Genomic DNA, 25,365 nt, shown 5'->3' with positions numbered 1-25,365 from the left:
GCAGAGACCTGACTTGCTTTACAGATCTCTCCCCATCCGGTTTTCCTCGTGTGTCGTGTCTTTTAAGATTGTAAGCCTGCAGGGGCAGAGACCTGACTTGCTTTACAGATCCCTCCCCATCCGGTTTTCCTCGCGCGTCGTGACTTTTGAGATTGTAAGCCTTCAGGGGCAGAGACCTGACTTGCTTTACAGATCTCTCCCCATCCGGTTTTCCTCGTGCGTCGTGACTTTTAAGATTGTAAGCCTTCAGGGGCAGAGACCTGTCTTGCTTTTCAGATCATATGTAAGCCCCTCAGAGCCTGAGGAGGGAGATAAAAATAACATAAATAAATAAATAACACCCACTTCATCACCTTGTCCAAGAACGTTCCTGTTGGCACCATCACAGGCTCTGCTCATCCTGGTCCGGTCTGACAGGTGTGGGGAGACTGTGCCCCCTCTTTGTGATGGCAGCGATGACCTTTCAGACCTTCAGAGGAGGGGATGATGGTTATGGAGGGATTCATCCCATTATTCCCCTCCCTGGAAACAAACCCTGACTCTCCCAAGGGGTTTTGACAAGGACACATCACCCTCACCTAGGTCACTCACTAACAAATCACCAAAAGAGTGCAAATGCACACCCACACCCCTCCAAAAGATTTTGAGCTTCAGGGGAATTAGGGGATGCCGTTCTGAATGGCCAGTCGTTTTCTTTGAGCCATTTATTTATTTATTTATTCATCTGATTTTACTTTTGTGACGTTTTTCTTTCTCTTATGAGGGCTATAAGCAATGCAGCCGGAACTGGCAGGCCGGCAGTGGATGTTTATCATCATGTGGGACGCTGTTCAGCCTGCTTTTTTGGGTGCTTAACTGTTGATGGACATCAGGTGTTCAGGTATATTTATTTATTTGTTTATTTATTTATTTTATCACATTTATATACCGCCCCACAGCCGAAGCTCTCTGGGCGGTTTACAACAATTAAAAATAGTAAACATTAAAAGTATACAAAATTTAAAAACCATCAAAAACAGTATAAAAACAACAGTATCCATTTAAAAACAACAATTCTGGGGTCCATTAAAAACAAACTTAACGTTGTTAAATGCTGTATATTGATTTCAATGGGGATGTCCCACAATTATCTAATAAATAGCAGAGGAGGAGGACTAGAGGCCGCGTCGCTCTAGCCGCGCCCTCTATGGCCTTGCCCTCCGCAGGACCCAGACCAGGAAGCGTAAAGGCGGTTTCCGTGGCAACGAGGCTGCGTCGCTCTGGCCGTCGTGGCCTCGGAGCGCTTCGTCATAAGGACGCGACCAGAAAGCGCTGGGCGGTTGCCGCGGCAGCCCTCCGGGAGCGACGGCTTCCGGTCCAGGCAGGAAGTGGCCGAAGAAGAGAAGGCCGAGGAAGATGGCGGCGTCCAGCTCGGCCCAGCAGTTCTTCCCGGGCGACGCGGCCCGGCGGCGCCTCCTCCTCAAGCGCCGCCGCCCCCCGCTGCCCGACGCGGAGCCGAGGCCTTGGGCGGAGGGCTGGCGCAGCCGCCGCTCGCCCGAGCCCCCGAGAGCCCGGTGGGGCAACGACGACGGGGCCTGGCCGGGGGGCGACGGGGCCCAGCTCTGCCCGCCCCCGCCCTCGCGTTCTCCGCCTCCTCGGGGTCGGGCGGTGGCCAGGCCGCCCCCGGAGGGCAGCGCCCCCCGGCAAGGCTGGTGGGACAGGCCGGGGAGCCCCCCAAGCCGGAAACGCAAGAGCCCCGGGGCCCAGCCCCCGCCGAGCCTCCGGGGAGGCCGGTGGAGCAGCAGCAGCCCCCAGAGGGAGGCCTTGGAGCAGGACCCCTCACAGGACCGGCGGGGAGGCCGGTGGGGCAGCAGCCCCCAGAGAACGAGGAGGCCTCAGGGCCCCAGTGGAGAAGCCAGGGGCTGGGGCAGCCCCCAGAGAGAGCAGGACCCCTCACAGGACCGGTGGGGCAGCAGCCCCCAGAGAACAAGGAGGGTTCAGGGCCCTAATGGCGACCAGAGAGAGCAGGACCCCTCACAGGACCTGCGGGGAGGCCGGTGGAGCAGCAGCCCCCAGAGAACGAGGAGGCCTCAGGGCCCTAATGGCGACCAGAGAGAGCAGAACCCCTCACAGGACCGGTGGGGCAGCAGCCCCCAGAGAACGAGGAGGGTTCAGGGCCCTAATGGCGACCAGAGAGAGCAGGACCCCTCACAGGACCGGTGGGGCAGCAGCCCCCAGAGAACGAGGAGGCCTCAGGGCCCTAATGGCGACCAGAGAGAGCAGGACCCCTCACAGGACCGGTGGGGCAGCAGCCCCCAGAGAACGAGGAGGGTTCAGGGCCCTAATGGCGACCAGAGAGAGCAGGACCCCTCACAGGACCTGCGGGGCGGCCGGTGGGGCAGCAGCCCCCAGAGAACAAGGAGGCCTCAGGGCCCCAGCGGAGAGACCAAGGGCTGGGGCAGCCCCCAGAGAGAGCAGGACCTGCGGGGCGGCCGATGGAGCAGCCTTGAGAGACAGGGAAGCGAGCAGCGCCATCAGGCCTCTGGCAGGTGGCAAACGGGACCCGGCGTCCCTGAGGGGAGGAGGAGGAGGAGGCAGGAGAGCCCCAATGGCGACCCGGGCTGGGATCAGAGACAGGGGAATCGCAGTGGAAGCGGAGGCAGGTGGAGCAGCCCTGAGAAGAGAGGAGGGGAGCAGCAGCCACTGCCCCGCAGGAGGCAGCCTGGCCCCAGCGGTGATTCCAGGGACTGGGGTGACACCGAAGGCCCCAAGAGCCGGGGATTACCTGCTATGGAGCGGTTCCAGGGGAAGGAGAGGATCATCCTCAAGGGAAGGAGAGGCGATCGCCAGAGCCCTGCCCTGGGGAAAAGGACTTGGGGCAGCCCTGTCGGATGCAGGAGGCAAGAGAGCCCCCCCAGGGAGCTAAGGGCCTGGGGCAGCCCCACGCAGGGAGAGGGGCAGGAGTGCTCTGGGAGCCCGAGGCGTTTCGATTCGGAGCAGGGCCAGGTGAATCAGGGCAGAAGCCGGTGGGGCGGCCTTGAGCAGGTCTTGAGCCGAGCGGGGAGCTCCAATAGGCCACAGAGTTCCAATGGAGGCCAGCAACAATGGAGCCAGCCCACGCTTTTCACGAGGGGATGGGACCCCGAGGAAGCAGACCTGGGGAGTTGTGAAAGGGGAGGAAAAGAAGATGAGGACGAGGGGGCGCCCAAGAGGAGAGGCTCCCCCGCAGAAACGGCCGCCGGCATTCCTGACGCTCCCCTGCAGAGATGGACGCCGCGAGAGCCCGTGGTGCAGTACTGGATGCAGTGCCAGGCCATCATGAGTAAGCAGATGCGGAGGCAGCTTCTGTCCGCCTGCCCCCTGCCAGCCCTGCCCAACCGGATGTCCGAGGTCCCTTGCCTCAACACGGACATCACCCTCTTGCTGAGCGCCCAAGAGGTCAAGGAGCTGCGGGCCACGGAACGGCCCCTGTGGGGGCTGCAGGAAGAGCTGTTGGAAATGCTGGGCCCTGCCATGACCCTCTACGAGATGGCCGAGGAGGCGATAGAGACGGAAGAGGCGGTGGACGCCATGGAGCTCCGGGAGTGGACGTGGCGCCTCATCCGCTACATCGGCAGCCTCAACCAGAGGATCACCGCCCAGCGCCGCATGCAGGTCCTGGGCACCATCAACCCGCGGCTCAAGTGCGCGACCTCCAAAATGACCGGCCTGTGCCCCAATGGGAAGCTCTTTCCCAAGGACAAAGTGCAGCTTTTGAAGGAGATCATCCAGAGATTCCCGCAGCTGACGGAGGCGAAGAGGAAAGTCTTCCCCAGAAAGTATCAGCCTTTCTCCAGGCGGGCCTCAAACATGGCCGCCTACAGGCAGAGGAAGTTCCTTTTGGGGCCTCATCCTCATCCCCAGAACAGCGGTGCTCAGGCCCTGGGGCAAAGCCCAGGTAAGGCTTCTCTAGCTAGCACCGAAGGCTTATTTCTGCAAAGCCTTGCAGTGTGGTAGATTTTATTTATTTATTTATTTATTACTTTTTTATACCGCCCAATAGCCGAAGCTCTCTGGGCGGTTCACAAAAATTAAAACCATAATAAAACAACCAACAGGTTAAAAGCACAAATACAAAACACAGTATAAAAAGCACAACCAGGATAAAACCACGCAGCGAAATTGATATAAGATTAAAATACAGAGTTAGAACAGTAAAATGTAAGTTAAAATTAAGTGTTAAAATACTGAGAGAATCAAAAGGTCTTCAGCTGGCGACGAAAGGAGTACAGTGCAGGCGCCTCAGAACTTGTGCAACTGCTCACATGAGCTATTTCTCGCCGAGTCCAGTTCTGACAATAATATTTAACACGAGTTGGCTGTGGGTCCCTCTAGGGTGCTGATCTGGACAGCAAACTTTGATGCTGACTCTGCCGTGGCTGGAACCCGTTTGCAGCTTTGTGTCCAGACACCAGGGATGGGAACTTTAAACCTTACAATTGCAAGGACTGAAGAAGAGTCTATAACCTGTATAGGAGCAGCTGAAGAGTTCCATGCAGTCCTCCCTCAGCGGGGAGTGTGCACTAGGGTGTCTCTCAGACTCCTTGCCCAGTAGCCACCAGCAGTGAGTCCCAGGGCCCGGTTCATTGTGGTCTACCACTGACTTAGTTTGGAGATTGGAGTTTAAATCCCCATTTTACAAGCCACGTGTGCTTTGCCAGACCTCCTTTTGGAGCTAACTTGGCTTGGTCAGCAAGGTGTGTGCTGACATTTCACGGCTGCCCTTTTAGGTGGAGCTTTTAGGTAGGGCGTGCCCCCTTCAGCAGCGGGCCGGACTCTTCTCCCCCACTGCCCTGGTGACTTTGGGGAGGCGACTGCCGAATGTCCTGCTTGCATCTTGACGACATCTTTTTGCATCTTGACATCGAGACAGTTGAGGGAGAGAGAGAGAGAATATCCGCATTCCAAGCATTCTTTATTTGAGGGACAACAATGCATGGAGCAGGAAAGCATCACAGGGCAAGGGAGAGAAGGCATCAGGCATGTGGGGTCCACTTCATTTTTTCCTAGGATCCCAAGATCCATCAGGCAAAGCCAGGTACAAAAAGACATACACTAAAGAGTGAAAGCCTAGGAGTTTTTCAGCGCCAGAACCGAACTGAGCTCATAGCCCTTTCCACACTCCACACTTCCTTCATTCCAGCAGCCGGATTTAGGTAGGGAGCATTTGTTTTGTTGCGGCTGTTGTGAAACGACTGGTGGTCAGAAAAATCACCCGCGGATCTCTCAGGAGAGGCTGGCCTCCCTTCTGGCCACCCCCCCCCCCCGGTCTTAGAGAATGCCTCGCATTTTATTAGCTAAGTGCAGAATCGCCCAGAGGGGCCCACTCCCCTTTGTTGTGGCCGCTTGGATGGATACCCACAAGGGAGAGGGCAGGGGGGGAATGAGGATCGGAGGCCGCTGCCGCCTCCACCTTCAAGCAAGTGCAGGGCATCTGGCAAGGCGGGTCCGATGCCATGCCAATGAAGCCCCTCATGTCTTAGGGGTACATGGAGAGGGTTTGTGAATGCCATCCCGGTCTGCGGCACGGCCTGCTTTCAAAAGGTCCGATACCTGCGCTGGCAGAGACACACACACACACACACGCCCATCAAGAGTAGGCCATGGACTACAACTTCCATCAGCCCTAGCCAGCATAGATACCATGGGAGTTGTAGGTCGAAACATCGGGAGTGGGCGGAGAGCACGCACATTGCCCAGCCCCGGAGTAGACAATGCGGTCAACTAAGAAAGATAAATTCCGACTGATGTTCCTTATCAGCCAGGGAGTTTTTTGACAGGCAACTCGGTCAAAAGATTCGATGCGGGTGTGGAAAGTTTCTGTTGCGCAAGAAGGGCTGCCGAGTCTGCCTGCAGCTCGGCGGGAGGAGGCGCCTCTGCGTTGCAGGGCCCCGGGTTCAATTCCCCCACGGCAGCATCTCCCGATTTCTCCAGGGTTAGGCAAGACTCCTCCTTGGAGAGCTGCCGCTGCCAGCCAGTGCTGACAACACTGGGCCAGATGGACCCAGGGTCGGATTCGGTAGAAGGCAGCTTCTTACGTTTCTGGAGGCGGGCAAGGCTGCCGTCCCCCCCTGGAGCCTCTCCTTGCTTCTGCCTGGCAGCAGCAGTGGGCGTCCCCCACACACACACCCTGCCCCACTGAGAGCTCTCGCTTGTTTTGCAGCAACCGCCGAGTGAACCAGGACCACCCCTGAGGAACTGGGAGGCTGCGTCCAGCGGAGGGTGGCCCAAGACCCAGGAGCTGCTCCGTCCCATCGCACGCCGGCCCTGCCTGGGAGTTTCTCGTTGGGTGCTGGACGGCCACCCATGGCGTCGGCTCCGACTCCTCCCTCCAGGCTTCTGGAGGGGGAAAGACCTGCGTTGGCCGCAAGGATCCCTGGCCAGATCCAGCTTCTTTGCTCCTGCAGCACCAGAGGACAGGCCCGGAGTGGCCTGGCCCAGCGTCAAGACCGCCATGCTGTGTGGGCTAGCCGGCTCGAGCGAGGGCCACTGTTTGTGCATTGAGCAGGAGGTTAGCGTAACAGGTTGTGCAAGCGTAATGCACAGCCGCTTGCTTGTGCAAATGTAACCTTAGGCGGATTCTCCTCTTGCACATAGCTCAGAATCTCCTTTCTAACTAGCGCTGCTGGAATGTCACAGTTGGATACTGGCCTGTGTTTCACCCATCATTTAGAAAGGGCGTCAGGCTTCACCAAGCATTCCTTTTTTCCTGCCTTGCCAGTTCATGCTAGCCATGGTGGAGTTAGGAGGTGGGGCAGTTTTTACAGGCTGTTCAGCCCAGTGGATCTGTGTATTTTCAAGTGGACGGGATCCCAAGCTGTCTTCCCCACCCACAGAAGGCCACGTTTCTGGGCTTTCTGCTTGCCACTGTTGGTGGCAGCTCCCTTCGCAGACACAGCAAGGCCCTCTGCCACAGTGAAAACCATCTTCCAGCAAAGTGCATCCGAACACCTCCAGCCCTCAGCATTGTGGGGGGGGTTACTATTGTGCTCTAAATGGACTAGTAAAAATAAATCCTAAATTATATCGACTTGTTCTCCTGGGATCATTTCGAAGTGCTTTCAAACCATTTCCCATCTTGCAGTATATTTCCCATCTTGCAGTTCCGGCAAACCCTTCAGTATCCCCTATAAATTTGATATTTGGTACAGTTTGCTGTATTCCATGTGCCATTTTTGTTTAGTCAATATACAGGAAATGAGAGGCTTTCAGCAGCAAAGATGGTCTTTTTTTCTGCATATCTTTTTTTCATTTCAGTTTCAGCTCTAGTTGCAAAGACCCTGTGGCAGGGGTGGTATTTCAGCTAGATGGGTGACAAGGTTCTTCTTAAAAAAAATTTTTAGAAAGCTCAGCAAGGACATCCACTTTCATACTCAAGGACCTGTTTACCGTGGGGTTGGAGATGAAGAAGGAAGAGGCCTCTCAATGCATTTAGGCCTTCACAGAAATCAGCAGGTGAAACTTTTCACAGCATGGAGAACAGCGCCTGCTGACGTTTGTTCCAAGGGACAGGAATGGGACGGGTTAAACAGTGGGCCATGCTAGGAGAATAGCAGCCTGAACTGGAGACAACCATGGTTTGCTTTTGGGGAAATAGCAGCCTGTCGTGAAGAACACCGCGCAATATAGATTTTCTCTATACTCTTGCCTGAAGCAATGTACAGAAAGAGCCAATGTGGTGTAGTGGTTAGAGTGCTAGAGTTGGATATCTTCTAAGTAATGTGTAGTTTGGTCCTCAGGATGGAGTTGTGAGCAGGATGTAGGCCTCAAACAGGAGGAAACATTCATGGATCTTATATGCTCCTCCTGTCCATGGCTACGTCCCTCTCAACAATGCAACTTTGTACTACCACAGACCTGAGTAACTCCGCTCCCAATCGTATCACCCCACCCCACGCAGGGGAACCCTCACATAGGATGTGGCTGCACCCTTCTGTCCCTGCGTCATGGACACTTAGATCTCACATGGGGAAACTGGAGGAAGCGCACTTTGCACAAAACAGCCTAGCCTCACAACACACACGGGGACTTGAGCACAGCACATCGCTAACCGTCCTCTTCCCGGAATCCCAGAACCATCCGTGTTGCTTGCGTGTTGCAGGTGCGCTGGCGTGATGGGGAGGGTGCCAGCTAGGCCTCTGTCTGCGTGGCCTGAGAATGCTGCTGGCAGCTGAGTCACTCTTTTAAGGACGCCTGTGGGCATGTCTGCTATTGCTATGCCAGGTGAAAATACTGGAGTGGTTATTTCGCTGGCAGCGTGGTGGCGCATCTCTGGTCCCAGGGTAATGCGAGGATAGGATGGATGGCGATTCACGAATGGCTCTCAGATATAAGATTCACGAATGGCTCTCAGATATAAGATTCACGAATGGCTCTCAGAGACAATGCCTGTCTCAACCGCCAAGGCTGGAATGCAGAGGCGGCGGCACCACACTGGCTCTCAAGGGCCGTTTAGGCCTCTTCCAATTCAACTATTCTATGATTTTAAAGCAAAGAAGGGTGCGGAAGGCCAGGCACATACGTCAGCCCATAAGAGAACAGCCCTGCTGGATGGGCAGCCCATAAGCGAGAGCACTCTTCAAGGACTTGGAAGGTCGTCACACAGAGGAGGGCCGGGATCTCTTCTCAATCCTCCCAGAGTGCAGGACACGGAATAGCGGGCTCAAGTGACAGGAAGCCAGATTCCGGCTGGACATCAGGAAAAACTTCCTGACTGTTAGAGCAGTACGACACTGGAACCAGTTGCCTAGGGAGGTTGTGGGCTCTCCCACACTAGAGGCCTTCAAGAGGCAGCTGGACAACCCTCTGTCAAGGATGCTTTAGGGTGGATTCCTGCCTTGAGCAGGGGGTTGGACTGGATGGCCTTATCCACCCTTAAGCGTTCCTGACAGATGGTTGTCCAGCTGCCTCTAGAAGGCCTCCGGTGTGGGAGAGCCCACCACCTCCCTAGGCCACTGGTCCCATTGTCGTACTGTTCTAACAGTCAGGAAGTTTTTCCTGATGTCCCGCCGGAATCTGGCTTCCTGTAACTTGAGCCCGTTATTCCATGTCCTGCACTCTGGGAGGATCGAGAAGAGATCCTGGCCCTCCTCTCTGTGACAACCTTTTAAGTATCCTCCTTGAATTGTGGAGCATAGAACTGGACGCAATGCTCAAGATGAGGCCTAACCAGGGCCAAATAGAGAGGAACCAGGACCTCTCGCGATTTGGAAGCTACACTTCTATTCATGCAGCCCAAAATAGCACTTGCCTTTCCTGCAGCCATATCACACTGATGGCTCCTATTCAGCTTGTGATCTACAACAATTCCAAGATCCTTCTCGTTTGTAGTATTGCTAAGCCAAGCATCCCCCATCTTATAACTGTGCCTTTGGTTTCTATTTCCAAGATATAGAACTTGGCATTTATTCCTATTAAATTTCATTCTGTTGTTTTCAGCCCAGAACTCCAGCCTACCAAAATCACTTCGAAGTTTGTTTCTGTCTTCCAGGGTATTAGCTATCCCACCCCATTTTGTGTCATCTGCAAATGTGATCAGCGTTCCCTGCACCTCCTCGTCCAATTATGTCACCCAACCTAGAACTCTGAGCACGTGTCAAGGGTTTGCATGAAAGGTTGCAGAATCGGAGTTTTCTAGGTGCGCGATAAAACATAAGGAAAAGCTTTCAGCCCCACTGAGCGAGAGATCAAGATTGAACAAACTCCCAAACAACAATTTTTCCCCTCCCCATCAGTGGAGAATTTATTGAGGGCGCAAGTGTGTGTGTGTGTGTGTGTGTGTGTGTGTCGGGGGTGTCAGGGCAAAAATGTACCCAACAGAGTTGTGAAAGAGGGACCTTCTGGAACACCCTTCTCTGCCCTCGTACCCTCCGGATGCGTTGGATTGCAAAACCCATCACCCCCCAGCCAGGTGCAGCCCAACTCATCTGGGGGAGCAGCAGGTTGGGAACAGCTGACCCGGCGAGCAATTCCCTGTCTCGCCCCTCGAAACAGCAGCCTTCACGAGCGCCTCCCTTGCCGCCAGGTTGCGGGAAGGCCTGGGAGCCTCCCCGCTCTGCTCCAAGCATGGCTTCTGCAGTCCGTTTGCGAGGCTTTTCCTTCCCAGCTGGGGGCTAAGCAGCGGTGGAAACGCCTCTGCCTCCGGATTGACAGCGGCACTCGCCCCACCCCGGGCTGGAGGCCGAGTCTCTGCGGTCACTTCGCCGCCACCGCCACCGTCTGCTTCCGCCGCGCTCGCTTCCGCGCCTTCCTCCGCAGCTGCCGTTGCTGCTTCTCCTGCAGCGTCTGCTGGACTCGGCTGTGGAACTCAACGTTTTTTTTCTTGATCTTGTCCAGTTCGGCCTTCCGTCGGGCCTCCAGTTCCGGATCCTGGCAAAGGAAGGGAGGGAGGCTGGAACAGCGAGGAGCAAACCCAGTGTGCCTAGGGGCTCTGCCTGGGGCAACCGCTTTGGGTCGGGGCAAGTGTAACAAAGTGTAACTTCGGGTTGGGGCAAGTGTAAGGGCAGAGGGCTCCTCCTCCCCCACCCCGGTCGAAAGCCCCGCACCTTTCCTTCCAGGATCATCTGCTTCCGTTTGTTTATCTCCTTCTTCTCGTCAAAATCGGTTCCCTCCAGTCTCTGGGGTGGGGAAGAAAAGTACCATGAAGCCTTTGGGAAGTTTTTATTCCTTGACGAGGAACGAGAACCCCAGGGGGGCACAAACAAAGCATTTGGGCCAGGGCCAGGCAGATCCAGGTTCAAATCCCCGCCAGCCTCGCCACGTTCAGTGGGTGACCAGGGACCAATCCTTCCCTGCCTCGGGCTCTCCCCGCCCCGGCAACACTTACGATTTCGCATTCTCGGCGCACCACGTTCACTTGGGTGAGGATGTTCAACACGGTTCGCTCTTCCACAGAGAACTCCTGAAGCTTCATCCCTGGAGCACAGAGGAACAGGTGGGATCTTGAGGACTAGAAGCGTCGATTTACAGCTACCGGGAAGGCCCCCCCATCCCCTCCTCAACCCACTCCCACAGACACACCAACGAATCTCAACCTTGGAATAGGGCCAGCTAATGATCTGAGGAATCGTCTTGACTAGGGTGACCGTATGGAAAGGAGGACCGGGCTCCTGTACCTCTAACAGTTGTAGAGTAAAGGGGATTTCAGCAGGTCTCATTTGTATGCATGCAGCACCTGGTGAAACGCCCTCTTCGTCACAACAGTTACAGTAATCTTGGGGCTGAGATTTGAAGGTAAGATGAAGGCTTCTCTCTTTTTCACAGATCTAGGGCAGCAAACTACGGTGACTATAAAGGGCCATTTCCCTTGTTTGCGGCCATAGATCTATGAAAAAGAGAGAGCCCCCATCTCACCTTCAAATTGCAGCTCTAAGGGAGGAAGATGCACGGCCAAGGGCTATTGAGCCCAGCAGTGGGGAGGTTGGGGTGGGTGGGTGACCAGGCAGGGAGAGGGAGGAGTCTGGCAAGTCCAATGGACTCAGGGTCAGCCTCGCGCTGGCTTTCCCGGGTGGGCGCAGGGAGCAGCCCACCCCTGCCTTTGGCCTTCGAAACAGCCTGCTGCTTCTGGAGGGGCCTCGGGCCGACCCGCTACTGCCTCGTATTGGGGCTGTATTTGGGGCTTTGGCCAGAGGCAGTGCAGAGCCCTAGTCCAGATCTCTCGGACCCGTTTTCTGCAGCCGGGCGTTCTCCAGACGTGTTGAACTGCAGTACCCATCATTCCCAAAGGCCCTGCTGGGTGTGACGGATGGGTATTGCAGTCTAACACCTCTGAAGAACAACCGGTTGGAGAAGGCTGCCTGAGACTAAGGCTACACCACGTTCCAGATCGCTGTCATGGTGGAAAGAGCCCCGCAAGAGTTGTGCAAACGGACTTCCCCCCCCCCCCAACCTCCCGTTCCCCACTTACGGATCTGCTCCTCAATGGCGTGGACCAGGTGGATGTCATACTGCGTCACCAGCGTGAGGGCGATGCCGTGCCGCCCTGGCAAGGGGAGCAAAAGGGACATCAGGGGGCGTGCGCGTGCCCCTCCCTCTGGGGACACCCCCTCACCCCCCACAACGCCAAGCAGCCACGAGTTCGGGACAGAAGGTCTTTTTCACGTGCAGCAGAGTCGACTCACATCAAAACAAAAGACCCAAAAAAAACCAGGGCAAATAAGACGGTGCTTAAACGTCCAGAAGGCGAGGCCTCCGAGACAAGCTCGGGTTGCCCAAAGGACGGGGCGTTAACCACGGAAGAGGCCCATTCTCAGGCAGGGGGTGGAAGTCGTAGAATCACAGGTTAGTAGAGTTGGAAGGGGCCCCCAAGGCCATCGAGTCCAACCCCCTGCTCAAGGCCTGTCCAGTGAAAATTTTGAATGTTTTTAAGGATGTTTTAATCATGTGTGCTATGTTTTTAATCAGTTTTTAATGTGTTTTATATTCATTGTTGTTTCCCACCTCGATCCAAGTGGAAAGGCGGGTAAGAAATAAATTATGATCATTTTTAATAATGCAGGAATCCACCTTCAAGCATCCCTGACAGATGGCTGTCCAGCTGCCTCCTGAAGGCCCCTAGTGTGGGAGAGCCCACCACCTCCCTAGGTCACTGGTTCCATCGTCGTACTGCTCTAACAGTCAGGACGTTTTTCCTGATGTTTTGTCATACTGCTCTAACAGTCAGGAAGTTTTTCCTGATGTCCAGCCGGAATCTGGCGTCCTGTCACTTGAGCCCGTTATTCCGTGTCCTGCACTCTGGGAGGATCGAGAAGAGATCCTGGCCCTCCTCTGTGTGACAACCTTTTAAGTATTTGAAGAGTGCTATCATGTCTCCCCTCAATCTTCTCTTCTCCAGGCTAAACAGGCCCAGTTCTTTCAGTCTCTCCTCATAAGGCTTTGTTTCCAGACCCCTGATCATCTTCATTGTTCTCCTCTGAACACGCTCCAGCTTCCCTGCCTCCTTCTTGAAATGTGGCACCCAGAACTGGATTCAGTACTCAAGATGAGGCCTGCCCATGGCCGAATACAGGGGAACCAGTACCTCTCCCGACTGGAATCTATTACCATTACAGAATTTACAACTCTAGGATGGTATCAGAGCAGGATGACTGGGAATGACAGGGTAGTTCAACAGAGCTGCAAGCTGGGGAACGCAGGTCTGTACTGGCAGCAATGACAGAGCCACTCTTACCTGCCCGGGCTGTCCGGCCCACCCGGTGGACGTAGATTTTTGGGAGTCCTGGGGTGTTGTGGTTGATGACCACTTGGACTGTAGGGATGTCGAGCCCCCTAAATCCAAAAAGAAGACACAGAGGACAGGGGGTTAGGTGCGGAGGGCTGGCCGCGTCACCCCTCTGCCCAAAAGTCATTGTGTAGCAGAAAACATTCCCCCCACCCAGAAGTCCACGTTGGAAACTGCCACGGCCAGCCCTTGCCCACCTGGCAGCCACGTCTGTGGCGATGAGGATCTTGAAGACGCTGGATTTGAATTTGGCCAGAGCGGCAAAGCGTTGTTTCTGCCAATGAGAGCAAGGGGAGGGGGCGAAGAAGGGGTCAAAGCAGGGCGCAGCGGGAACTCGGAGAAGCGCGGGGGGCAGGCGGGTCCTGCGATGCCTCTCGCGGAGGGGGGAGGCCCAGGGTGGGGCCCTTGGCACGAGGGAGATCTCGCCTCACGCTGGCAGCAAGGCGCCTTGCTCGATTTGGCCTACCTGCTTCATGTTGGAGTGCAAGGCCACCGAGGGGAAGTTGAACTTCTGAAGCATCATATTCAGGATCTGGCAGTTCCTGCAAAACCCGAAAGGAAGCCTTTCCGTCACAGTCCGGAGCGGGAGAAAGCCAACCCGACGGGGACATCTGGGGCAGGGAGGAGGAGCTCTGCGGCCGCTCAGGAACACCCTTATTGCTCCACGGAGCAGGCCGAGCGGCACAGGGACCTCTCCTCCAGCACTTTGCTGCCACCTCCCAGCAAGCGCCGCCTGAGGCGACAGCTCCACGCTGCCTCACAGAAGGGCCGGGCCTCAGCATCAACATTTGTTGTACAAGCTGGCAAATATAGCACCCCCAGCCCCGAGATATAAATGAGATTGGCAGGAGAGGTCTCTATCCTGACCCGCTTTCCCTCGCCCGAGAACAATGTTTTTATGGCTGCCAGGCTATTTCTAGTCTACCGATTAAGAGCAGGGAAGATTGCTTCGGAGCTTGGGAACGCAAGAGCCCTGTGGCTGGATCAGGCCAAGGGTCCATCTAGCCCAGCACTCTGCTCACACAGTGGACCAACCAGCTGCCTACGGAAAACCCACAAGCAGGACGGAGTGCAACAGCACTCGCCCCAGCCCACATTCCCCAGCAACTAGTGCACATAGGCATACCGCCTCTGATACTGGTGGTGGCATATCTCCGCCATCATCATCATCATCATCATCATCATTTTATTTCTTACCCGCCTCTCCGTTCTGATCGAGGCGGGGGGAAACAATAAATACAAAATACATAAAACTGAATTAAAACATAATATACATTGTTAAAACATCCTAAAATCATTTTAAAAACATCCTAAAATCCCCCTTGATAGGCCTGCCGGAAGAGAAAACTTTTTATAGCTTTTTAAAATGCTGACAGACTGTCAAGCTGACGAGTCTCCTCCGGCAGGCTGGGAGCAGCAGAAGAGAAGGTCCTCTGGGTAATGGTGTTCAGCCTAGTCTTTGCTGACTGAAGGAGATTCTTCCCAGAGGACCTGAGTGCGCAGGGTGGCTTGTACGGGGGAGAAGGCGACCCCGCAGGTAGCCTGGACCCAAACCCTGTACGGATTTAAAGGTGATAACCAACACTTTACCACTTCGCCCGGAAACTCATTGGCAGCCAGTGAAGAGATTTTAAAATTGGTGTTTCTATAAGTTTGGCTAAGGGAGGAGAAATAAACCAAAATTGCCTAGCTTTGGGTGTGTTGATGGTGGCCCAGACAGTGACCCTCTCAAAATACCAGAACCCAACGGGATCATCCCATGAAGCCGATTCATGGGAGATTCAGGGCAGATCAAAGGAAGGACTTCTTCACTCACAGCACAGAGTTAAATGGGGGAATTCACTACTGCAAGCTGTGGTGACGGCTACCAATCTAGATGGCTTTCAAAGGGGGTTGCATCAATTCCTGGAGGAGGAGAAGGCTTGCCATGGCTACTAGCCCTGATGGCTCTGTGCTACCTCTGGTCTCAGAGGCAGTAAGCCTGTGTGCCCCAGTTGCTGGGGAACATGGGTGGGAGGGTGCTGTTCTGCTCATGTCCTGCTTGTGGGTCCCTGGTTGGCCACCGTGTGAACAGAGTGCTGGACTAGATGGACCCCTGGTCTGATCTGGCAGGGTTCTCCTGACGTTCTTAGATTCAGATGGGCAGAGGCTTCAGGCTGACGCCGGACTTACTTGCAGGTGTTGGTGAAAATGATGACAGACCAGTCTTCGTGTTCGTCCTGGAACGTCTGGACCAGGTGGACGAGGTAGGCATCCTTCACCTTCTCCGGCACCAGCAGGTAACGTTGGTCGAGTTGCTCGACGGTCTGCACTCTAGCGGGGGAAGAAACCCAAGCGGAATTACTGAAGGATTTGGGAACCACAAAAGCTGCCTTACACCAGGATGGAGCCTTTGCCCGAACGCATCTGGAGGGAGCCAAGCTGACGGAAGGCAGGCCTAGCCCGTGACAACACTCGCCACCTTACGGCTCCTTCTAGCGTCAATGCCTAACACGCAGGGCCGCTTTCTTAAAGGAACAGTGACGGCAGAGAGAAAGGGAACTCAGACCAGCTGCTGGAAGCTTCTAACGGACGCCAGCAGAGCCAAGCCGTCCAGCCACCATACACATGGCTAGTTATTTAGGGCCCTGCGCTGAGTTGGGTTGTGGTTCTGCCAGGTCCACACCATTCATCAGGTTATTTATTTATTTATTACATTTTTATACCGCCCAATAGCCGAAGCTCTCTGGGCGGTTCACAAAAATTAAAACCATAACAAAACAACCAACAGTCTAAACACACAAATACAAAATACAGTATAAAAAACACAACCAGGATAAAACCACGCAGCAGAAATTGATATAAGATTAAAATACAGAATTAGAATAGTAAAATTTAAATTTAAGTTAAAATTGAGTGTTGGGTACTGAGAGAATAAAAAGGTCTTCAGCTGGCGACGAAAGGAGTACAGTGTAGGCGCCAGGCGGACCTCTCTGGGGAGCTCATTCCACAGCGGGGTGCCACAGCAGAGAAGGCCCTGCTCCTGGTAGCCACCTGCCTCCCTTCCTTTGGCAGGGGCTCGTGGAGGAGGACCCCTGAGGATGACCTTAGGGTCCGGACCGGTTGCGCGGTTCCTCCTGGAGCGAGACCAAAGCACAAAGCCTGTGCGTTGGATCTTATAGGCTCCTCTGCTAGATGCCTGCCTGCCTGCCTCCCTCTCAGGAGCTGACAGGCTGCATCCTTTCCCCCTCTTAGATGCAGCACGGGGGCTGCCTCTTCCAGCTCCGCAAAGCATCTCAGCTTGGGAAACTAACTGTCCTGGTTAGGAGTGCAAAACTCCCAGCTCCTCCGCAGATAAGACTCGATGAGGAAAGGCATAACTATAAAGAGGCCCTTGCAGCAAATGAGGCCTGCTCTTGTCAGCTGAAGCCTGCTAAAATCCGACTCAGGCTACACGGGTCTCTTAGCAGCATTTTGGAACTCTGTGACGTCCGTATTTCCGCTCGCTAATAAACTCACGACAGGCTCAATCAAGAAAGAAAAAAACAAATCGGATGTGGCACATTCATTTCAAGGGCCAAGATATTCAAACCCTAATGTGTCCCAAGCAATTCATTAAATAGAAATAGAATTGGGGGGGGGGGGGTATTAAATATACAGAATGAATTCGTCGAAGTGGAGGAGGACAGAAATTGGTTTTAATCGGAGATATTTAAACTGATTATACATGCCAAATCAATTATGAGTGACGCGGTAAAGGATTCATATTAACAGAATTAAGAACGTCACTTCCGTATCTAATGCAGAGAAGGGAGGCAGAAAATGTTATTTATGAGCTCTATTTTTATCCGGCCCTCCCTGCCAGGAGCTCAGAGTGGTGTACGGGGGTTCTCCCATCCGCACCCCAGCTAGGGCTGTGCAGAGTTCAGCTTCAAAAATGGGAAGCATGGAGGCCATTTTATGACGGGCCCGCCATTTCCTCACACAGCAATAGGCCCCCGTGCAGCCCACAACTCCCAGAGGGCTGCACTTACTGGGGCCTAGGAACAGAGCCACCATCGCTTCCGCCAAGCGTCCTCCGCGCCATCGCCGCGTCCCCTTCCCCGTGATCTCGCGGGGATGCAAGGCCGGCGATCACGCGGTGGAAGAGGTGATGGTGGCAGTGTAGACACGTCTGCCCTCTGTTCCTAGGCCCTGGTAAATACACTGCATTCTGGGAGTTGTAGGCTGCACACGGGCCTAGAGCTGTGCGAGGAAACGGCAGATGCGTGCTAAAACGGCCTCTGTGCTTCGCAGTTTCAAAGCTGAAGCTGAACCTTGCACAGCCCTACAGTTTACCCTCATGACAGCCCCGGGAGGTAGCTCAGGCTGAGACGCTCTCCCAGTGACTGGCGAGATTCGAAACAGGCCTAGGCTGACGCTCCAGAAGAACTCTACCGCTGCGTAAGAAAACGGACCCCAAACTTAATAGGGCCTCCTCCAGGGGAAGATGACGAGCCCGCAGTATTTGACTGTGGAACGAGTGGGAGGAAAACCCCACAAAAGGACACTGGCCCAGGGCAAAATCCCTTAGCCACGATGCTGCGGCCGCCACCTTGGCTCCTAACCCAAAATCCAGACCATCCTTTTCTTGCTGAAGGCAGAAAGCCCCGGAGAATCGGCCCCTGTAAAGACCTGTCATCGGCCCTGAACAGATGCATGGAATTTTCTCCCTTGATGGCCGCGTGCAGCTTGACGGAGGCCTCATGGCCATCCAGGAAAGCCGTCTCCCTCGCCTCACCCTCTAAAAGTCCACGAGGTCCCGAAACGTTCCCTGCAGCACTCACATGCACGTTAAGAAAATTAATCTGCGCCCCAGGCCTAATTTTATTCGCCCCGGCCCCTTAGCCACCCTTTTCCTAATCTAAACGCCCCCCCCCCCCCCCCGAAAACAGATTCGCCTTTCCCTGTCTGGGAAGGGGTGGTAGGGAGAAATCCGAAACACTCACTCCGAGGCTGACTCCCAGAAGAAAGGGCGGTTCATGGCGATCCGCTTGAGGTCGTTCAAGGTGTCCGTCAGCGTGGCGCTGAAAAGCATTGTTTGCCGGCCGGCTGGCACCGCCGTCAAGATCACTTCCAGGTCTTGGGTGAAGTCGGTGCAGCCCTGCTCCAGGAGCCGGTCGGCTTCGTCCAGGACCTGAGCCAAAGCGAAAAGGCAGGGGAAAGGGAGTCACGACGGAACTGCCGAGGACAGACAAGGAATAAGGACCGACCGGTGGCAGGCAGCCTGGAAGAGATCCCTCACTGTAGTGACCCCCGCAGAGAAGCCAAGGCGTCTGTCTCACCCCACGGCTTAGAAAACTTACAATGCCACCGTGTGCTCAGAAGATAATCCCACTGTGTTTGGGGGGTGAGTATTGGGAAAACAAGGCCAGAAGCCTTGATCAACCTGCTCTGTATTGTAGGCTCCTGTATGTAGTTTGGTTCCTGCAAGTGGACTGCAGGATGGGATCGGAATGGTGTACGGAGCGTGTTCAGAGGAAGGCAACCAGGATGATTTGGGCTCTGGAAACAAAGCCCTGTGAAGAGAGACTGAAAGAACTGGGCAGGTTTAGCTTGAAGAGAAGGTTGAGGGGAGACATGAGAGCACTCTTCAAATACTTGAAAGGTTGTCACACAGAGGAGGGCCAGGATCTCTTCTCGATCCTCCCAGAGTGCAGGACACGGAATAACGGGCTCAAGTTAAAGGAAGCCAGACTCCGGCTGGACATCAGGAAAAACTTCCTGACTGTTAGAGCAGTACGACAATGGAACCAGTGATCTAGGGAGGTGGTGGGCCCTCCCACACTAGAGGCAGCTGGACAACCATCTGTCAGGGATGCTTTAGGATGGATTCCTGCATCGAGCAGGGGGTTGGACTCGATGGCCTTATAGGCCCCTTCCAACTCTGCTATTCTATGATTCTATGTGCCTGAATGGGCTTGTAGTGCTGAAACTTCTTATTTGGAAGGAAATGCTTAATTGGAATTTCTAACTGTCAAGGCCTTTTGATATAGGAGAAGACAAATAAGCTCGCTTGATAAGGAGGACTGGCCGTCCAGATCCATCTGACATGGCCAGAAGAGTCATGGGACGTCTGTAGATAAGGTATACTGCAGAAGTTTTCTTTGCCCTGTCTTTGTTTTGCTTTAGAACTTTGCCAAGTGCTGACTGGTTAAGATGCGGCTGTGTATAAACAGACCGGCTTTTCACACCACCAGTTGAATAGTTCTTTGTCTGTAGGACTCTCTCCCTGCGGCTGTATGACGCTCAGTGAAACAGAGTTTCCTTACAGCCAAACTGTTTTTTTGTCTTTGACAGTAATTAGGGAAGCGTTTTGTCCTGTTAAGACTTAGCAGCAGTTTTCGTCCTTGTTAGAATGTCTAGTGTGACTTAGAGCAGAGTTGCTTTATATGGCGCAAGCGTGGCAACACAGCAGAGGCTAGAGCTCATTTTAAAGAAGTTCTAATCAACATACTTCATTATCCGCATCATCGAAGAATGCTATCTAACGCCTTTTAACTACAACCGCCCCCTAAAACTGAGCGTATGAGTATAAATGAGCGAAAGCATGGAATATGGCTCCTTGTTCCCGCTCCGGGGACCACATAGTCATTGTTGCACAGGCAAGAGCAAGGGGGAAAGGAGAGAACAGGAAATAGGAACTGGTCGCAAGCTACAGGGCATTCTCTATTGCCCTGTAGTGTCCAGAAGCATGCGGAGTTTTTAAGTCTTCAACAACCAGGTGCTCATAGATGCATTGGACCGCTACTCCTATCATTCCATGTTGGCTAGAAATGCTGAAAGTTGCAGTCAAATATAACTGCGGGTTCACAAACTTGGCGAAGGCTGTTTCAAAACAGCGGCCAAAAAATATTGTAATAGCTAAACAACATTAGATAGCCTTTTCTGTAGTCGTGCATAAAGGTGCTAATAAAATTGTTTTGAACTTTTTTTTAAAGATGGCTCTAGTCTGTGCTTATTGCCTCCAATACTAAATGCTGCATTGCCACACTTTTCTCTATCTAAAGCAACTCCGCTGTAAGTCACACCAGATTTTCCAACATATTTCATCCAAAGCGATTTCATCTTGGTTACCTTATATTTTAGTTATCTCCTACATGTTTAGAGGCCCTTCATAATATGAGGCCCTGAGCCATGGCTTACTTGGTTTGTTCCTAAATCCAGCACTTCTTTCAGGTAGACAGATGCCTTTCCCAGCCTCACTACCCACCACACCTTTACCTGGAAATGCTAATACTTGAACCGGGGATCGCCTACACGAAAGCACTGCTCGATGCCTCTCTTTCGAAAATTAAGGCAAGCGTACGCACAGCGGCCTCACCAGAAACTTGATCTTTTGGAGGCTGAAGGTGTTGGAGCTCCGGAGGTGGTCAGCCAGCCGGCCCGGGGTCGCGACGACGACGTGAGGCTTTCGGGATAGCTCCAGAGCCTGAGCGACCATATCTGAGACGCAACCAAAGCAGAGAAAGGGGAGACCCTCAGCAACTCTCAAAAGGGGCAGCTGCAAAAGAGTCACACGTTCCCACCCCAGCGTGAGCGGATTTGCCAAGGGGAAATTCTTTTTAAGCTGCCTGATAGGGTTCCAAGCAGGCCTTCTTAACCGGGGAGTGGGGGGATTGGATCAATTCCGGGAGAAGACTACCCATGGTTACCAGCCTTGAAGTCTATGTGCTCCCTCTAGTATCCAAGACAGTAAGCCTGTGTGCGCCGGGTGCTGGGGAACATGGGTGGGAGGGTGCTGTTGTATTCATGTCCTGCTAGTGGGTTTTCCCAGGTCAGCAGCTGTTTGGCCACTGTGTGAACAGAGCGCTGGACTAGATGGGCCCTCGACCTGATCTAGCAGGGCTCCAATGACGTTCTTATATTCTCAAATGCAGTTTACGCACCCATTCCACCAACGACGATGCAATCTTTTAAGCCCAGCGGCTTCCCCAGGACACGGAACTGCTCGGCGATCTGGTAGGCGAGTTCCCTGTGCGAAAATAGAGCGGGACAAAAGAGGAAATGATTAACAAATGCTTTTTCGTAAAATAGTAATAATTTATTTATTATTTATTTATTTATTAATTACATTTCTATACTGCCCAGTAGCCGGAGCTCTCTGGGCGGTTCACAAAAATTAAAAACATTCAAAGTATAAAACAACAGTATAAAACCATAATATAAAATACAATATAAAAGCTCAACCAGATAAAAACAGCAGCCATGTAAAATTACAAATTTAAAACACCAAGTTAAAATTTATTGATAGACTGTTAAAATGCTGGGAGAATCAAAAGGTCTTCACCTGGCGTCTAAAGGCATATAACGTAGGTGCCAAGCGAACCTCCTTAGGGAGCTCATTCCACAGCCGGGGTGCCACAGCAGAAAAGGCCCTGCTCCTGGTAGCCACCTGCCTCACTTCCTTTGGCAGGGGCTCACGGAGAAGGACCCCTGAGGATGCTTAGGGTCCGGGCAGGTACATACAGGAGGAGGCGTTCCTTCAGATAGCCTGGCCCCAAGCCGTTTAGGGCTTTAAATGTTAATACCAGCACTTTGAATCGGGCCCGGACCTGGATTGGCAGCCAATGAAGCTGGAAAAGGACTGGCGTGATGTGGTCTCGTCGGCCAGTCCCTGTTCGTAAACGGGCTGCCCTGTTTTGTACCAGTTGAAGCTTCCGGACCGTTTTCAAAGGCAGCCCCACGTATAACGCATTGCAGTAATCCAAATGAGAGGTTATCACAGCATGGATCACTGTAGCTAAGCTATCTCCGTCCAGATAAGGGCGCAGTTGGTATATCAGCCTAAGCTGATAAAAGGTGCTCTTTGCCACTGAGTTCACCTGTGCCTCAAGTGACAGTTCTGGATCCAAGAGCACCCCCAAACTATGGACCCGACCCTTCAGGGGGAGTGCAGCCCCGTCCAGGACAGGGCAAACATCACCTCGCTGGACAGATGAACCACCCGCTAACAGTACCTCCGCCTTGTCTGGATTGAGCCTCAAATGGCTTTGCATTGCTTATTTGCGATCACATGCCCACCCACACGATCTATCTCTTGAGAACAAAGCAGGCCTTTTTGAGTAGCAGAACCTGAAAGGACTTAGAATATTGTTCCGGTCAACATGATAAGAGCCAGGGAGAGATGTCACCTTGCCTAAGAATGTAATGTGCTAAGGGAAGAAGATGGCTTCTCTGCCAAAGAGTGGCTACATGCCAGATTTGCAGTCCTTAACGGTGGACATCATGTGCTAGCAGACAAAGAAGAAAACTTTCAACCAACGGAGCTTCGAATGTAACCGATGACTCATTGAGATTGTGCACCTTAACTTGAAAATTGAATGTAACTTAACTTGCTAACCCCGTCCTGAGCAATCAAGGGTTTAGGAAGAAAGTAACACCCCCTGTGTAATCAGGGCATATATAGACTGAGATTCCTTTTTTCTCTGGTGCCTCCATTTTGTAGAACTGGAAAGCACCCCAGTAATGCGGTATCGGAAGTAAATAGATTAAGAGCATTCTCCAGCCTCGTGTGTTTGATTGGCTACTAACACCCCAGGGTAGCGAGCCTTTAACCCCTGGTTGAGGGGCAACGAACACACCCAAAAAAGGTATTATAGAGCTGGGAAAGGCGCAGACAAAGGCAACAAACATTATCCAGGGGCTGGAGCATCTCCCCTATGAAGGAAGGTTGAAACAGCAGGGAGTGTTTAACTTGGGGGAAAAGGAGGCTGAGGGGGAGACATTTCCGGACATTTTTCTCCATCTCTCATAATACCAGAACTCAGTGGGGTCATCCAATGAAGCTGATGGGTGGGAGATTCAGGACAGAGAAAAGGAAGTTTAACTCACACAGCGCAGAGTTAAACTATGGAACTCACTGCCACAAGATGTGGTGATGGCCACCCATTTGGATGGCTCTCAAAGGGGGTTGGATCAATTCCTGGAGGAGGAGGAGAACTGATGGTTGTGTGCTACCTCCAGTATCAGAGGCAGTCAGCCTGTATACACTGGTTGCTGGGGAACATGGGTGGGAGGGTGCTGTTGCCTTGTGGATCCCTGTTCGACAGCTGGTTGGCCCCTGTGTGAACAGAGTTCGGTCTGAGCCAGCAGGGCTCTTCTGATGTACTTATGAACGGACGCGCCCTTACCTCGTTGGCGTCAGAACGAGGCAGAAGACGCCGTAAGGGTCTTCAGAAAGTTTCTGGAGGATGGGCAGGACAAAGGCGGCCGTCTTGCCACTTCCGGTCTTGGCACAACCCATGCAGTCACGGCCTGCGAAAACAAAATGGAGCATGCATTGCTACGCCAGCCAAATAAATAAAACCCATTCCTTCGTTCCAGAACGGGGAAGCAGCTAACAACGTCTTTGTATTAGCGGGGAGAAAACAGAGGGTGGCATTTGCCAGTGCCCAGAGGTGATCTTTATGGGCAACTCGTGCCGTAAAGTGGAAGAACGAGCAAAAACCCACTGGAGGAACAAGGCAAGAACGAGGCTTTGGGCAACAGATTCAAGGAAGACTGTTGAGTGGTGGAGCTTTGGAGGATACTGATAAATGAGGCTTGAACAGTCAAGCTGAAAACTCTCCCATAATACTAGAACCCAAGGGGGTCATTATCCCATGAAGCTGACGGGCGGGGGATTCAGGGCAAAGAAAAGGAAGGGCTTCTTCACACAGCGCAGAGTTAAACTATGGAACTCACTGCCACAGGAGGTAGTGGCGGCTGCCAATGTGGATGGCTCTCAAAGGGAGTTGGATCAATTCCTGGAGGAGACAGCTCTCCGTGGCTACTAGCCCTGATGGCTGTGTGCCACCGCTGGGGAACATGGGTGGGAGGGTGCTGTTGCGCTCTTGTCCTGCATGTGGGCTTCTGACAGCCGGCCACTGTGTGAACAGAGGGCTGGACTAGATGGCCCCTTGGTCTGATCCAGCATCGTGGCTCTTCGGATGTTCTGATATTCTTAGGAGAGGGGAGGCTTCAAGCAGGCAAGGTTTGACATAGCTGCCTGCGGAGCAGTCAAATTCGCGAGGCAAGGCCTGAAGAACCATGGAGAGGCGCAGGTTCCAGCAGGCTGCAGCTGAGGGAGGGCAGTGGAGCCCCCGCTCGCCATGCAGAAGGTCCCAGGTTCGATTCCTGGCAGCATCTCCAGGTAGGGCTGGGGAAATTCCTGTCTCAAACCTTGGAGAGCCGTCGCTGCCTGTCAGTGCTGACAACGCTGGGCTAGACAGACCCAAGGCCTGACTCGGTACAAGGCAGCGTTCGATCTTCCTATGGGGGGAAGAAGCAGGGCCGTCCATTCCACCAACCGTGCTCCGGTTTTTCCTCCTCTTCCCTCCTTGTCCACTTTTCCTTTCATGTGCAGACTTTTCTACATCATAAAACTTACACCCAGAAGCCTTTTTCAGTAAAGAAGCAGAGGATGCTTTAAAGAGCTGGGGGTGGGAGGGGCTTGTCTATCAGGGATGTGGGTGTGGCTTAAAGAACTTGCTGAAAGGCAGGTAGTAGGGAAGTGGGCGTGGACTCAAGGACCACTGCGGGGCGGGGCTTTGTGAGGCGTGGCCTCAAAGACCCCACTGAAGGGGTTTGATGGGTGCAGCTTTCATGTGGGCGCGGCTTAAGGCGCTACTGAGAGGCGGGGCCTTTGGGAAGGCCGCTGTGAGGGCGTGGCCTCAAGGACGGCAGGGGGCGCGGCTTCAGAGCAACAAAACGTTGGGAGGTGGGCGCGGCTTGGAGAGCCGTTGGCGGGGGTGTGGGCGTGGCTTGGAGAGCAGTGGGGATGTGTGGGCGGGACTTGGAGAGCCGCGGGCGGGGTGTGGGCGGGGCTCGGAGAGCCGGTGGCAGGGGAGTGGGCGGGGCTTGGAGAGCCGGTGGCGTGCGAGGAAGCCCAGCGGGCGAGCTTACCTTGGAGCGCGGGGGGGATACAGGCCTCTTGCACCGGGGTGGGCCTAGCCAGGCCCAGCTGCTCCGCCTGCGCCGCCAGCCAGGGCGCCAAACCCAGCGCGCGGAAGGCGGCCATGACCAGAGCGAGAGAGGCGTCGCCGAGCTCCTCTCACGCCGCTGGGAAAGAAAAGGAAGGGGGGAGGGGATGGAATCAATCCCAAAATGCACCGCGGCTAAGGCGCGCC

At 53.8% G+C, this 25,365-nt stretch overlaps 2 protein-coding genes across 2 annotated transcripts; one reads left to right on the top strand and one right to left on the bottom strand.

The window, feature by feature from the left end:
* The first annotated feature begins 1,395 nt into the window (after nt 1-1,395).
* On the top strand, nt 1,396-7,044 carry LOC134413230 (collagen alpha-1(I) chain-like). Its single transcript, XM_063147364.1, has 2 exons — nt 1,396-3,916; nt 6,182-7,044. The coding sequence occupies exons 1-2, from the start codon at nt 1,396-1,398 to the stop codon at nt 6,193-6,195; spliced, it is 2,535 nt and encodes an 844-aa protein (XP_063003434.1). The 3' UTR covers nt 6,196-7,044.
* Nucleotides 7,045-9,733: 2,689 nt separating this feature from the next.
* On the bottom strand, nt 9,734-25,293 carry DDX49 (DEAD-box helicase 49). Its single transcript, XM_063147229.1, has 13 exons — nt 25,142-25,293; nt 23,389-23,512; nt 21,145-21,230; nt 20,580-20,701; nt 18,205-18,392; nt 15,410-15,550; nt 13,704-13,779; nt 13,435-13,511; nt 13,187-13,284; nt 11,924-11,998; nt 10,844-10,932; nt 10,563-10,634; nt 9,734-10,386 (listed from the first exon to the last, which is right to left on the bottom strand). The coding sequence occupies exons 1-13, from the start codon at nt 25,254-25,256 to the stop codon at nt 10,213-10,215; spliced, it is 1,437 nt and encodes a 478-aa protein (XP_063003299.1). The 5' UTR covers nt 25,257-25,293; the 3' UTR covers nt 9,734-10,212.
* Between the last annotated feature and the right edge of the window lie 72 nt (nt 25,294-25,365).

This window comes from Elgaria multicarinata, chromosome 23, assembly GCF_023053635.1.
Source record: "Elgaria multicarinata webbii isolate HBS135686 ecotype San Diego chromosome 23, rElgMul1.1.pri, whole genome shotgun sequence".
Lineage (NCBI taxonomy): Eukaryota > Metazoa > Chordata > Lepidosauria > Squamata > Anguidae > Elgaria > Elgaria multicarinata.
The sequence above is the reverse complement of the archived record's forward strand: the minus strand, read 5'-3'. Positions and strand labels throughout refer to the sequence as shown.

Coding starts and splice junctions, on each gene's coding strand:
- LOC134413230 (XM_063147364.1), top strand. CDS start 1,396: ATGGCGGCGTCCAGCTCGGCCCAGCAGTTCTTCCCGGGCGACGCGGCC.
- DDX49 (XM_063147229.1), bottom strand. CDS start 25,256: ATGGCCGCCTTCCGCGCGCTGGGTTTGGCGCCCTGGCTGGCGGCGCAG. Junction 13,780..15,409: donor ATTTTCACCAACACCTGCAA/GTAAGTCCGGCG, acceptor CGGGTTTTGCAG/GAACTGCCAGATCCTGAATA. Junction 10,635..10,843: donor TGCGCCGAGAATGCGAAATC/GTAAGTGTTGCC, acceptor TCCCCACCCCAG/AGACTGGAGGGAACCGATTT.